Source organism: Otolemur garnettii, unplaced genomic scaffold (genome assembly GCF_000181295.1).
Source record: "Otolemur garnettii isolate 467f Iridium unplaced genomic scaffold, OtoGar3 scaffold00029, whole genome shotgun sequence".
NCBI classification, from domain to species: Eukaryota; Metazoa; Chordata; class Mammalia; order Primates; family Galagidae; genus Otolemur; species Otolemur garnettii.
The window spans coordinates 2,040,535-2,052,733 of NW_003852424.1; the positions used below are offsets into that span (position 1 = coordinate 2,040,535).

Here is a 12,199-nt window from a genome sequence, read left to right on the forward strand (position 1 = left end):
GCTCACAGCAACCTCCAACTCCTGGGCTCAAGCGAGTCTCCTGCCTCAGCCTCCCAAGTAGCTGGGACTACAGGCGCCCGCCACAATGCCTGGCCATTTTTTGGTTGCAGCCGACGTTGTTTTTTGGCGGGCCCGGGCTGGGGATTCGAACCCCCCACCTTAGGTGTATGTGGCTGGCGCCTTAGCCACTTGAGCCACAGGCGCCGAGCCCTCTTGGGACTTTTTAATATGAGCCATTCTCATTGCAGTTAGGTGATATCTCATTGTGGTTTTAATTTGCATTTCCCTAATGATTAGAGATGTTGAGCATTTTTTCTTGAGTGTGTTGCCCATTAGTATATCCTCACGTGAAAAGTTTCTGTTTATGTCTTTTGCCCACTTTTTAATGGAATTGTTTGGTTGTTTCTTGATAATTTTCTTGAGCTCTTTGTAGATTCTGGTTATCGGTTCTTTATCAGAGGTATCGCATGTTAATATTTTCTTCCATTCCGTGGGCTATTTGCTTTTTTGATTGTGTCCTTGGCTTTGCAGAAGCATTTTAATTTGACTAGGGCCCATTTATTTATTTGTGTTGTTGCTATAATTGCTTTTTGGGTCTTCTTCGTGAATTCTTTGCCTAGGCTAATATCTATAATAGTTTTTCCAACATTTTTGTCATTTTGATGTAAGTCTTATATGTGGTGTGAGGTAGAGGTAGAACCTCATTTCTTAGCATGAATAATTGCATTACTTAGTGGCAGGCATACATTCTGAGAAATGCATCATTGGGCAATTTTGTCATTGTGCAAACATCATAGAGTGCCCTTACACAGACCTAAAGGGCAGAGCCTACCACACACCTAGACTGTAAGGCATGGCCTAGCACTGCTAGCTACAAATCCGTACAACATATTACTATACTGAATACTGGGAAACACTTGTAACACAATTGTAAGAATTTGTGATTCTAAACATAAAAATGATTTAAAAAAATATATAAAGAGTAAAAAAAAAAAAAAATGGTGCACCTGTGTGGGGCACTTTCCATGAATGGAACTTGTGGACTGTAAGTTGTTCTGGGTGAGTCAGTGAGTGGTGAGTACTAGGACATTACTGTATACTACTGTAGGCTTTAAAAACGCTGTATACTTGGGTGACCCTAAAGAAAAGAAAAATAAAGTAATTGTGCTATGATGTTATGGCAACTGTGACATCACTAGTCAATAGGAATGTTTTAGTCATTATCATCTTTTGGGACCAGTGCATATATGCAGCCCATCATTGTGCAAAATGTTATATGGCACATATCTAAATAGCTAGTTCTCCCAGAACCATTAGTTAAAAGGGTTCTTTTTTGCCCCATTGTGAGACTTGGCACCCTTGTCAAAATCAATTGACAATGTGAAGGTTTGAAGGTTTATTTCTAGACTTTTAATTCTGTTTTTGTTGATCTCTATTTCCATTTAATGCTAGTACCATAATGTTTTGCTTGTTCTTATTTGTATTAAGGTCCAAAGTTGGGAATACAAGTCATTCAGTAATAAGACTTGGAAGCTATTGTCTTGCAACTTTGTCTCCTTATTACTTCATTTCATCCTGAGTGAGTTGTTGCTTGTCTCAGAGCCCCCAGTGTTCCTTTCAATTAGTAAGTATCAGGTACAGGTGTTCTTTTTTTTTTCTTTTTTGAGACAGAGCCTCAAGCTGTCCCCCTGGGTAGAGTGCCGTGGCATTACAGCTCACAGCAACCTCCAACTCCTGGGCTCAAGCGAGTCTCCTGCCTCAGCCTCCCAAGTAGCTGGGACTACAGGCGCCCGCCACAACGCCCGGCTATTTTTTTGCAGCCATCATTGTTGTTTGGCGGGTCCAGGCTGGGGATTTGAACCCGCCACCTTAGGTATATGTGGCTGGCGCCTTAGCTGGTTGAGCTATAGGAGCCGAGCCAAAATTACATTTCTTTATTGCAGCTGATTAGAAGGACTTCATTTTGCCTGATAATAGGATATGATTTTTAAAAATACAGTCTGCTTGTACTTTACACTTGTGACTTCCCTCCTCGGTGAAATATATTTGTAATTCCAAAATAAATTCTTGAGGTGCTTTGGCAGTCATTTGCAGATATGTGCAATGTGGTGAAAAATTTAAGTCTCCAGATGGGCATGTTCCCAGCTGAGGTTGAACAAGGCCACTTTTGCTTTCTTTTTTTTTTTTTTTTTTTTACAGTTTTTGGCTGGATTTTGGGTTTGAGCCCGCCACCTCTGGCATATGAGGCCAGCGCCCTACTCCTTTGAACCATAGGCGCTGCCCAAGGCCACTTTTGCTTTCGTGTTTCAACTCCCATGCTATAAACAAGTGGCCTTTTCATGGTGTATTTAGGGCTACATTTTTCACATTTTTATGCTTTTTGTTGGTGATTTCACTGTTTAAAATGACCCCCAAGCACAGCGCGAAAGTCTACTATTCCCAAGTGCAGCTATGATGTGTCTTCCAAAGACAACACGTGCTTTAGAGTTTTGTTCAGGTGCTATTGAACCAACAATGTACAGGGTGGTCATCAAGTTAGTGTGCACTTTTAAATTGCACACAACTTTCAATTGCCCGTGAACTTTATGGTCACCCTGTACGTTAAATAAGGTGCCTTTAAGCAGCAACACACATAACCCCAAATTATGTGTAGATTAATTGACAAAAATGTTGTGACCAGAGGCACACAGGAACCTAGCATTGTGTCTCCCAGGAGCAATTATTTAGTACTCGTTAATTCAGTGTTGGGGGCAACTTTGTAGAACCTAACTACTCCAGATAGTAAGAAATCTACGCAGTTACCCTTCATTTGTCACCTGCTAGTCTCTAAGGCATTTGCTCTGAAATGCTGTTTACACATTCACATCACACCTGCAGCCGCTTAGGAAGTTTACAAGCACACAAGGTCTTGCTCAGGAGTCGATGTGACTCAGCCCCCACGATGTGGTTGCCATGTTGGCTCTGGGGCGGTTGCGGCACGGCGTGATAACTGTGATAACTATGGCGGTGTCAGCACTTCGAGCATTTGATGGAAGAAATTGACAGTCTCTCTCCAAGGCAAAGACTATGAGGTCAGACTAACAGGTAGCAAGGCCGACAGCTGCAGACTGCTTACACACAGTTGACCGGATAACCCAGAGTTTATATAGTTGTGTATCGTTTACTCCTTCAACCCAGAGAGGATCAGTGGTCAACCCTGACTTTAAGAATTGCAAGCTTAATACCATGTGGTTTTCTATCACAACTGAAAATAATTAAGCCTCCTTACCTGACATCCTCTATAAAATTGTGCTCTTGCCAAGAAAAAGAAAAGGGAGATGAGAGAGCGTCCATGCTGAGCTGGTCATACATCTCTGGTGGACACGAGCCTCCTCTCTAGGTGAATCAGGTGTGGCTACCTGCCTTCATCTCTCCCCTCTGCATTTCAGGGTTTTTGAATGTTTTTGTTTCACTAATCTGTGCTGGGGATGTTGTCAGGTGGAGGGAGCTGCTGTCTTGGTGAGGATGTGACATGTGCGTGGTCGCATATGTGTCGGCTATAAATTTCCTGCATTACCTGCTGTCTGAAGGGCTGTACGATCAGCATTAAGGTCCAAAGAGTGTTTTTGTTTTTGTATTTTTGGCCTCCCAAACTGCACCTCTGCTCTAGATAGATAAGTTGCATGTAATCAATAATTTTAATTTCCATAGCAACATGCATATTAATTCCATTAGCTTTAAGTCTCCCCAAAAGAGAAAAATTTTAAAGATCTCTAATTCCGTAAACATGTCTTAGGCTCTCCACTGTTAATATTGTTGTGTCTCTCCCTCGGGTCATTTTATCTTTAGTCTTAAAAGCATCTGGACCCAAGCCCATGAAACCTTCACACTATTCTTTGGACATCTCAAACACATTAGGATTATCAAAATCCTCTAAACCCTCAGATATTTCATTGTTTGGGATCACTGAAGCTTTAGTGAGGGAGGCCAGGGTTTGCTTGGAAGAACATGGGACAGGAAGCAGGGAGCCCTGCTTTTGTATCCTAGTTTGGGTGCTGATTAACCCTGAAACTGTCTACTGAGCCTCTGTTTTCCATCTGTGAAATGAGGCCAGGAATCCCTGCTAGGTGAGGGAAGGGTGAGCATTCAGAGCAGATGTGCCCATGGAGAGGCACTGCTAGCACACGCCAGTTGCCTTTCTGCTTCCTTTTTGTGCCAAGGAGCTATGCAAACATGTGGAACTGATGGTTTCTTTGTTTAAAAATCTTCAAGTAAGTTCTATGATTTGTGGAGAATTTTAAATCCTGGAAGGCTGAAACCATTGAAAACGTCACTTTAGGATCTAAGAAACCCTCACTTCTGTGTAAGGGAATTCCAGTTGTATGGAGTAGGGCTGGTTCCACAGTGTCAGCTCCAAAGTTAGCAGAACTGTGCTATAGACTTCATTTGTTAAATAAATCAATATAGAGAAACTGGTTTTTCCTCATTCTTGACAAGCCCGGACATGGGGGTTTGGTGGGTTTTTCTAGGTTGGTGCTGAGCTAATCTGTAGCCTGAAGTGTCAGTGGCATCTCTGGGTCTCCAGGGCTCCTTCTTCCCTAGACTGAAGTTTCTTTCTAGAAACATAGAATAGTGGTGGGTTTTGTTTTCTGCCAAAGCCAGATTGCTTAATAACTATTTATTCTCCCACCCACCCCCCACAGCTCTTACTTTTATAATAACAACCTGGGATTTTCTCCAGACTTAGTTTTGTGCATTCTAAATATTTCCACACCATCCCTCATAAACTCACACAGCTCTTCGTGCTCTGTTATCAGGAGCTATTTTCTTTTATGTGTTTTTCCTTGCTTGGTTTTATGAGCAGGCTGGTCATGATTGGAATCAGTTGTTAAAAGCTTTAGAACCATCAGACCTCCTCAATCCACCTTTGTGAGAGAGTATTTCTTGTAAATAAACTGATTCTTTGTTTTCTAGTTTAAGAAAAAAAATTACCTGCACCTTGGAAAAATTAAAATGCAATTATTGGAAAAGCCTTTGCATTGCTGTTTCCCTACCATTGCATAGCTACCTAATTAGAATGGAAAGTCAGGGCTGCCTGTCTCGGGTGCACAGTGCAGCTAAGGCCAGGGGAAGCGTTTATTTAGCATTTAAGGTCTGCTGGTTCAGCAGTAGAGCCCATGGCTGGCTGGCGCACTTGGGACCGCAAGCTCAGCACATCTGGCCCGATTATGTCTCCTTTCCCCCTTCACCAAGCAACTTCTCTGGGGCATGCACAGCTGATTGTTTCTAATTGACTCATTGACCCAGAGAGACTGTGGCCAGGGCTGGGCAGGCCCCAATGGGTATGTGTCTGAGCATGTGTGAGTGTGCACGTGTGCACGCATGCATGCATGTATGATGGGTGTGCATGCCGTCAGGGGTATGTGGCTGCATTCCACCTACTCACTGGAGGACTTTTCAGCAACAACCTGCAAAGCAGTTTCAAATCAAACCAGAATGATGACCTTGAAGGCACTGAGAAGCCAGATCACATTCTTTCTGGTTTGTCATTATCCTTCTAATAGTCTGCATTACTGAATTATATCTGAGTGCAAAGCAAGCATCTTGAGGCCAAATAACATTGGATTCATTTCTTTTTATTTTAAAATAAATTTTTTAAATTTCAGACTGCTGCGAGGGTAAAAATGTTTAGGTTATATTGCTTTCAATTCTTAGGTCAAGTTCAAGTTGTAGTTAAGCCCTTCACCCCAGGGCATGCTGAACACCCTTGTTGTGCACATTAGGTGAGATCCCGCCAATCACCCTCCTCCACTCTCCTCCCTCTCCTCTCCCCTGTCCCTGGCTAGCCTATACCTATGTTTTTCTTTTGTATGGGCTTGTAGTTGTTTATATATTGGTTTCACATTGGTATTGAGTATATTCATATACTTGTTTTTCTATTCTTGAGATACTGTACTAAGAAGAATATGTTTCAACTCCATCTAGGTGAACAAAAAAGATGTAAGGTCCCCGTCTTTTCTATGGGTGAATGGTATTCTATGGTATACATAAACCACAGTTTATTAATCCATTCATGGGATGATGGACACTTGGGTTGCTTCCACAATTTGGCAATTGTGAACTGAGCTGTAATTAATATTCTAGTGCAGATGTCTTTGTGATAAAATGATTTTTATTCTTCTTGGAAGATACCTAATAATGGGATTGTGGGATCAAATGGAAGGTCAACTTTTAGTTCTTTGAGAATTCACCATACTTCTTTCCATAAAGGTTGTATTAGTTTACAAAAGTGTGCCTTTCTCTCCACCTCCACACCATCATATGCAGATTCAGGATTTTGTGATGTGAGCTAATCTTGTAAGATACTTGAGCAGAACCTTCTCTGAAGATGACAGGCGAATAGCCAACAAATGCATGAAAAAATGCTCATTGTCCCTAATCATCAGAGAAATCCAAATTTTTTTTAAAAAGCTTTTTAACATTGACTGAACATTTTACATGTTTCCAAATAAAAATAGCCTTGTGGTGCAGTACCCAGACCTAGTGTGTGGGTCGTGAGCCCCAGAGCTGCATCTTTTTGCAGTTCGAGGCCCTGCAAGCTTCCTCCATGCCTCTGGGAGAGGACCAGGAGGGAGGAAGTGCCCTGTGTGTAGCTGAGCTCTGCACCAGTTTGATTTTGATGTCAGCAGAGAGGGTGTTGGTTTAGCTCTTTGGGAGCAGGAAGGAGGCGTCCTTTATAATGATGTAGTTTCCCCTGTTCCCTTGTCTCCTACCCTTTGCCAATTCCTTCCCTTCTGAGACATCTTATGCAAGTTAGTGCAGGGAACCCTTGGGACAGTGAGTGGTTTGGTGGCTGGACATTGCCTGGGTTGGAGGACAGGTGCCCCTTCCTTGGGTGGCCTCAGCCCATCCCAGGGCACAATGCTGGTAGGCAGAGTCCATCTGGGTTTAGCCTCCATGCACCCTGTGGCCAACCACTGCGGCATCCACCCCCCGTGTGACCTCACAGTGTGGGGAGCACCGAGCCTTTTCCTCCAGGCACTCTGCATCCCCATCTACTTGTACAATGCACCTCCTTCAGAGGAGTCAGATGCCAGGTTTCCTAATGGCTGCTATTGAGAAAAACTCTGAGAGGCCTGGGTGGTGAGGGACATCTGTTCTGTGTGCAGGGATAGCAGAGATGTGGAGAGCCGTGTGGAGAGACAGCAGGGCTTCCCTCTGCACCTTTGTTGCAGCTGACTGACCAGCACTCCTCAGATGGTTCATCATCCAGAGATCCTGAGTCATTGACACACATCCTTCTGCCAAACCAGCCTCCCTCCCCTGGATAACTCCCCATCCCTCCTCCAACAGTGCATCCTGCCCTCTGCTACATAGGCTTTTGCTCACACCATTGCCTTGTGCCATGTTCCTCGTGGTGTGTGCCAGTTCGGTTTTCCTGCTGTAGATGAGGTCCTTAGGTACAATCAGCTATGTGGGGAAATGAGGCAGGCAGCCCTCTGGTTCATCTTCTCCGATGACCTCAGGGCCCTGATTTTCCTAGCTTTGGCCTTCTTGGTCCCAACCCTGTTCTCTCTTTCAAGGACTCCTATATTTTTATGAATATTCTGCACACCTGTTCTCTGTAAGCTCTAGCACAGATCCAAGCTCGTGCCCTGAGAGGGTGAGGCAAAAGACGGCCATGCGCAAAATGTAAGGAAGTGCTGTCTCTCAGGGATGTGCAAGGCAGGGCTGGCTCCTGAGAGAGAGAGCCTCTTTAAACTTGGTGCACTGGGCACTTTGCCTGGTTTGCCGCACCTGGTCCCAGCCATGGGTCCTGAAGTTGGATAGGTCTGGTGTAGGAGTCCAGCACTGAGCACCAATCCAAGTGACCTTGGGAAAGTTACCTTTCTTCTCTGAACCTCAGTTTCCTTTTTCCTGGGTATTTAGGATTAGATTGTGTGATATATGTGAACTATTCAGCATACCTCTGGCACATGTTAAATGCCTGTTAGACATTTGTGGCTGTTCCTGTTATTATTAGGTAAGTACAAAAGCATCAAACACAAACCCATCCGGGTGAGCCCTGTACTTCCAGCTCCATCCTGTGGTCAGCACTGTCCCAGTTTGCCCTTTTCTTGACTGTACATCACTCTAAGCACTCGGACTTGCCTGGTGAGGTCAGGGCATCCCACGTTCTTAAGAGTATGTTTTCTGTCTCTGCTGCAGGAATTGCTTACTTAGGAGGTGTGTGCAGTGCTAAGAGGAAGTGTGTGCTCGCAGAAGACAATGGTCTCAATTTGGCCTTTACCATCGCTCATGAGCTGGGCCACAAGTAAGTATCAGACTTTGTGTCATTCTGCTTCTTTGAATTCCATTCTGAATACACATTTTTCTTTTGAATCCTGTGAGTTCTCAAACAATGCTGTTCTATGTCTTTGTTGACAACACAATAAAGGACCCAGGCCACTAAGCTGGCATTGCAGGGAACTGGTGAAATTACTTAACAGACTGGCTTGGAGAGTTGAAATGTTAATTTGATGTTCACATCTATTCTTTAAGCCAGTACAGTAAAGGGAAGAGGTTTTTCTCCAAGTGTCTTACTTAGTTGTACTTCCTGTCCTGGATCAGCATGATCTCTGATTCACTCTAAGTACATCTTTCCAATAATGGGACTTATCTTTTTACATTGACTTTCTATTTTCCTTTCAGCTGGTTCTAAATAAAGTCCAAGTTTTTGAATGTAGAACTCAGTGTCTTAGTTTTAAACAATGAATAACTGCTTCACCTTTTTTTCACGTGGAAATTCTCCTTTTTATATGAAATAACCATAGAACCTAGAGCCCAGAGGTGTCTCAGGGAGAATCTGTGGTAACCTCCATTTTTTTTTTTTTATTATTTCAGATGAGGAAATAGAGTGTCAGAGGGGTTGAGTGCTTGGCCCAAGGTTACCATCACCTGCAGGTGGCAGAAGGCAGCTAACTCTGAAACTGTGGGTTGAGGGTTTATCCTGGAGTAGGTGTGTGTTTCTCTGAAGGAAAATTGTGATACAACTACTAAAAAACTTTTAAAAAGTTAAATTGGTGAGGCCAGAGCATGCATAACAGTGGGAAAATTTATATTGGATTGAATAGTACATAATTAAATGGAAATCTCATTCTTGAGGGAAAAATTATTGTAAAGGTTTCCTGGTGACCAAGTCCTGCACAGTGAGATGCCTTGGGCCTTAACTGTTATCATGAGCTTTTGCGAGAGTAACAGCAATGTAGAAGAAATAGAAAATCAGTTGTTTTCCTTTAGTATTTTCCATATTTGTTGCTTTATTTTTTGTTCTGTTTTGTTTATCTAGTCCTGTTTTAATGTGTTTCCACTCTTGTAGAGGCATTTGGTCTTTGGCTTTTGTGTACCTATGAGAGATCATGATGTGGGTACAGAGAATAGAAATAATGTCATGTTTATTTCCTGGGATTAAGGACGAAATCTCGTGTTATTGACCCAGGGCCTGGTGAAGCCGAATGAGCAACTGTCTCTAAATGCATGGTTATTTCATTTTGACACTATTTTTGAAATATTGGTGACAGCACTTTGCCCATACCGTTTTTAAAATTAGGTGCAATCAAATTTGTCTTAACGCCTCTGAGTTGTTAAAAACATACTGAAGAAGGATTTACTGTAGGGGTAGGGTGGGGGGTGTGGGGAGCATAAATCAAAACAGATTTGGCAAATGTCTTCCCATCTTCCAAGGGCCTAACCAGCCCAGCCGAGCACTTGGGAAGCAACTGCCTAATTGTTGTAAGAATGCAGAGCTGTCCTGATATTTATTTACCAACTTACAGGTTGTTATGGACATTTGAATCGTCTAAAGAAAATGGTTTGAGCTATTGTTATATGAGCCGCAGTACCCCACAGCAGCATCCAGCAGCCTGCACATGCTGGAGTGTCATTTGCACACACATGTGGACACACACTAGCTGCGCAGAGGTCTTTTCTCTGGGGAATGTTAAGAGCACAGAGGGCCATTTTCCCCCTGAAGACCTGTTGCATTGTGCTTGATTAAACACTAGCTTCTTAGCGCACGAGGTCTGTAAAGATAAATGGTTAGATTCAGTCATACCCTGTAGCTACAGTCTGTTTAGAATTTCTTAGAGGATTCTTTATAGCCTGCTACTGAACTCTTAATTATTTGCAAAAACAAATACCTTATTGTTAATCCAAGCCAATAATCCTGCTGGCATGTGGCCCTCCCCTTTGTTGTGTAATTATGGTTTTCCCAGGGAAATCTATTGTCTCTGATGATTTGCAAGTGTTGGGAGCAGATTCCACAAGGATGGAGCCACTCTTCTTGGACATAGAACTCTCTGGTCACTGAGCTCAGAGCAGGGAGCCAGGCTGTATGGGCTGCTTGAAAAGGCTAAGATCAGCTTGCACTCTAAGCCACAAGCTAAGCTGCTTCACAGACACTCAACCTGAAAGGCCTTTGCACATTTTGGAATAGAGTGGAGCAGTTTAACTCTTTGTTCTTTAGCATATGTTAAGAAAGTCCCTAAGTGCTCATCTGCCAACCCCTTACCATTGAATACTGATGAAGTGATAACATCTCTCTGAAGGACAGGTGTGTGCCCTTGTAGGCAGCTACCCTTTGATCTGACTGCCTTTCTGTTTGAGTGCATATTCCATTTATCAATGAATTGCGTACATTTTTTTAGATTAGAGTCTCACTCCGTCAACCTAGGTATTGTGCCATGGCCTCATAACTCAAAGCAACCTTAAAATCCTGGTCTTAAGCAACCCTCCTGCCAGCAGCTGGGACTACAGGCAACCACCATAATGCCCGGCTAGTTTTTCTATTTTTGGTAGAGATGAGGTCTTGCTCTTGCTCAGGCTGGTCTCAAACTTCTGAGCTCAGATAATCCACCTGCTTCAGCCTCCCAGGGTGCTAGGATTACCGGCAAGAGGCACAATTTTGTTTCTGCTTTGGCCGTTAGAAAATGCAAAGATAAATTTCAGGCTCATTTTCAGCAATTAGCTCATCTACTGTACGTCTGTCCTTCCCTCTTCTTTTTCTAGTGTCTCTTTGTATGCATCATTTTATTTTAAATAGTTGAAACATAACTTGGTTATTTTATTTCAAAATATTAAGGGAGTACAAATGCTTTAGGTTACATGGATTGCTTTTGTTGCCTGAGTCTCTGCTATATGCATGCCCACTATGAGTGTGTTCATTGTACCCGTTACGTAGGTTTCTTACCCTCCCCTCCTCTGCCCACCCACTGGTTGATTTCCACTGGGTTTTACTTTCTTCCTTGCACATGTGTGCTCATCAGTTAGTTCCAATTTAACAGTGAGTACATATGGTATTTGTTTTTCTATTCTTGAGATACCTCACCTAGGAGAATTGTCTCCAGTTCCATCCAGATTGTTGCAAAAAGTATTAATTCATCTTTTTATGGCTGAGTAGTACTCTGTACCATACATACATCACATTAAGTTAATCCACTCATGAATTGATAGGCACTTGGGTTGATTCAACATCTTTGCAGTTGTGCTGCAGTGAATATTTGAGTATGTTAACCCCTAGGCTCAATTCAAGCACCACTCTGAGGCCGAACATCGCTACAAAGGCATGAGGAATTTTATTCATTCAAGCTCAGAGCCTGGGCTGCCCTTTAAGAAAAAGCGGGAACAGCCCTTACAGACTATCTAGAAAGTCTCTTTATACCTCTCCCTCTTCCCTCCCATTAGACCATCCTACCCCATCCCCTTATTGGTAGGTAAACCATGTCTGTCCTAAACTGACAGGTAGAGGGTGGTCATGTTCAGGGTTGATTGGCTCAGGGACGAGTCTTCTTTGTCTCAGGTGAGTGAATGAGAAGGAAGGGTTAAAGGTCGCAAGTGGGGCAAGTGCAGAGTAGAGTTGCGAGTGCAAAAAGGGGAGGTGGTCAGGATGTGGGCTGAGTGCACAAGGGAGCTAGTGGGACAAAGGGGAGGGGGTCAGGATGTGGGCTGTAACACCTAGGTACGATAAGGTCCTTGGTATGCAGTGGCCTGTTGTTCTGAATAAACAACAAAAGGAGGTAGTTTGACTTGTGACTTGAGTTAATTAGTTTGGCTCCCACAAGTACAGTATCTTTCTGGTGAAAAGTCTTCTTTCCCTTTGGGTAGACACCCAATAGAGGGATTGCTAGATGAATGGTAGGTCAACTTTTAGTTCTTTGAGGAATCACCATACTAGTTTTCATAG

The 12,199-nt window shown here is 43.2% G+C and overlaps 1 protein-coding gene across 1 annotated transcript in view; it reads left to right on the forward strand.

Moving 5' to 3' along the window:
- Positions 1-12,199, forward strand: part of ADAMTS17 (ADAM metallopeptidase with thrombospondin type 1 motif 17) — a 345,625-nt gene that overhangs the window by 111,603 nt on the left and 221,823 nt on the right. The window contains exon 8 of the mRNA XM_003788635.1: positions 8,188-8,293. Within this exon, the coding sequence (XP_003788683.1) occupies positions 8,188-8,293 (106 nt within the window). The remainder of the gene's footprint in view (positions 1-8,187; positions 8,294-12,199) is intronic.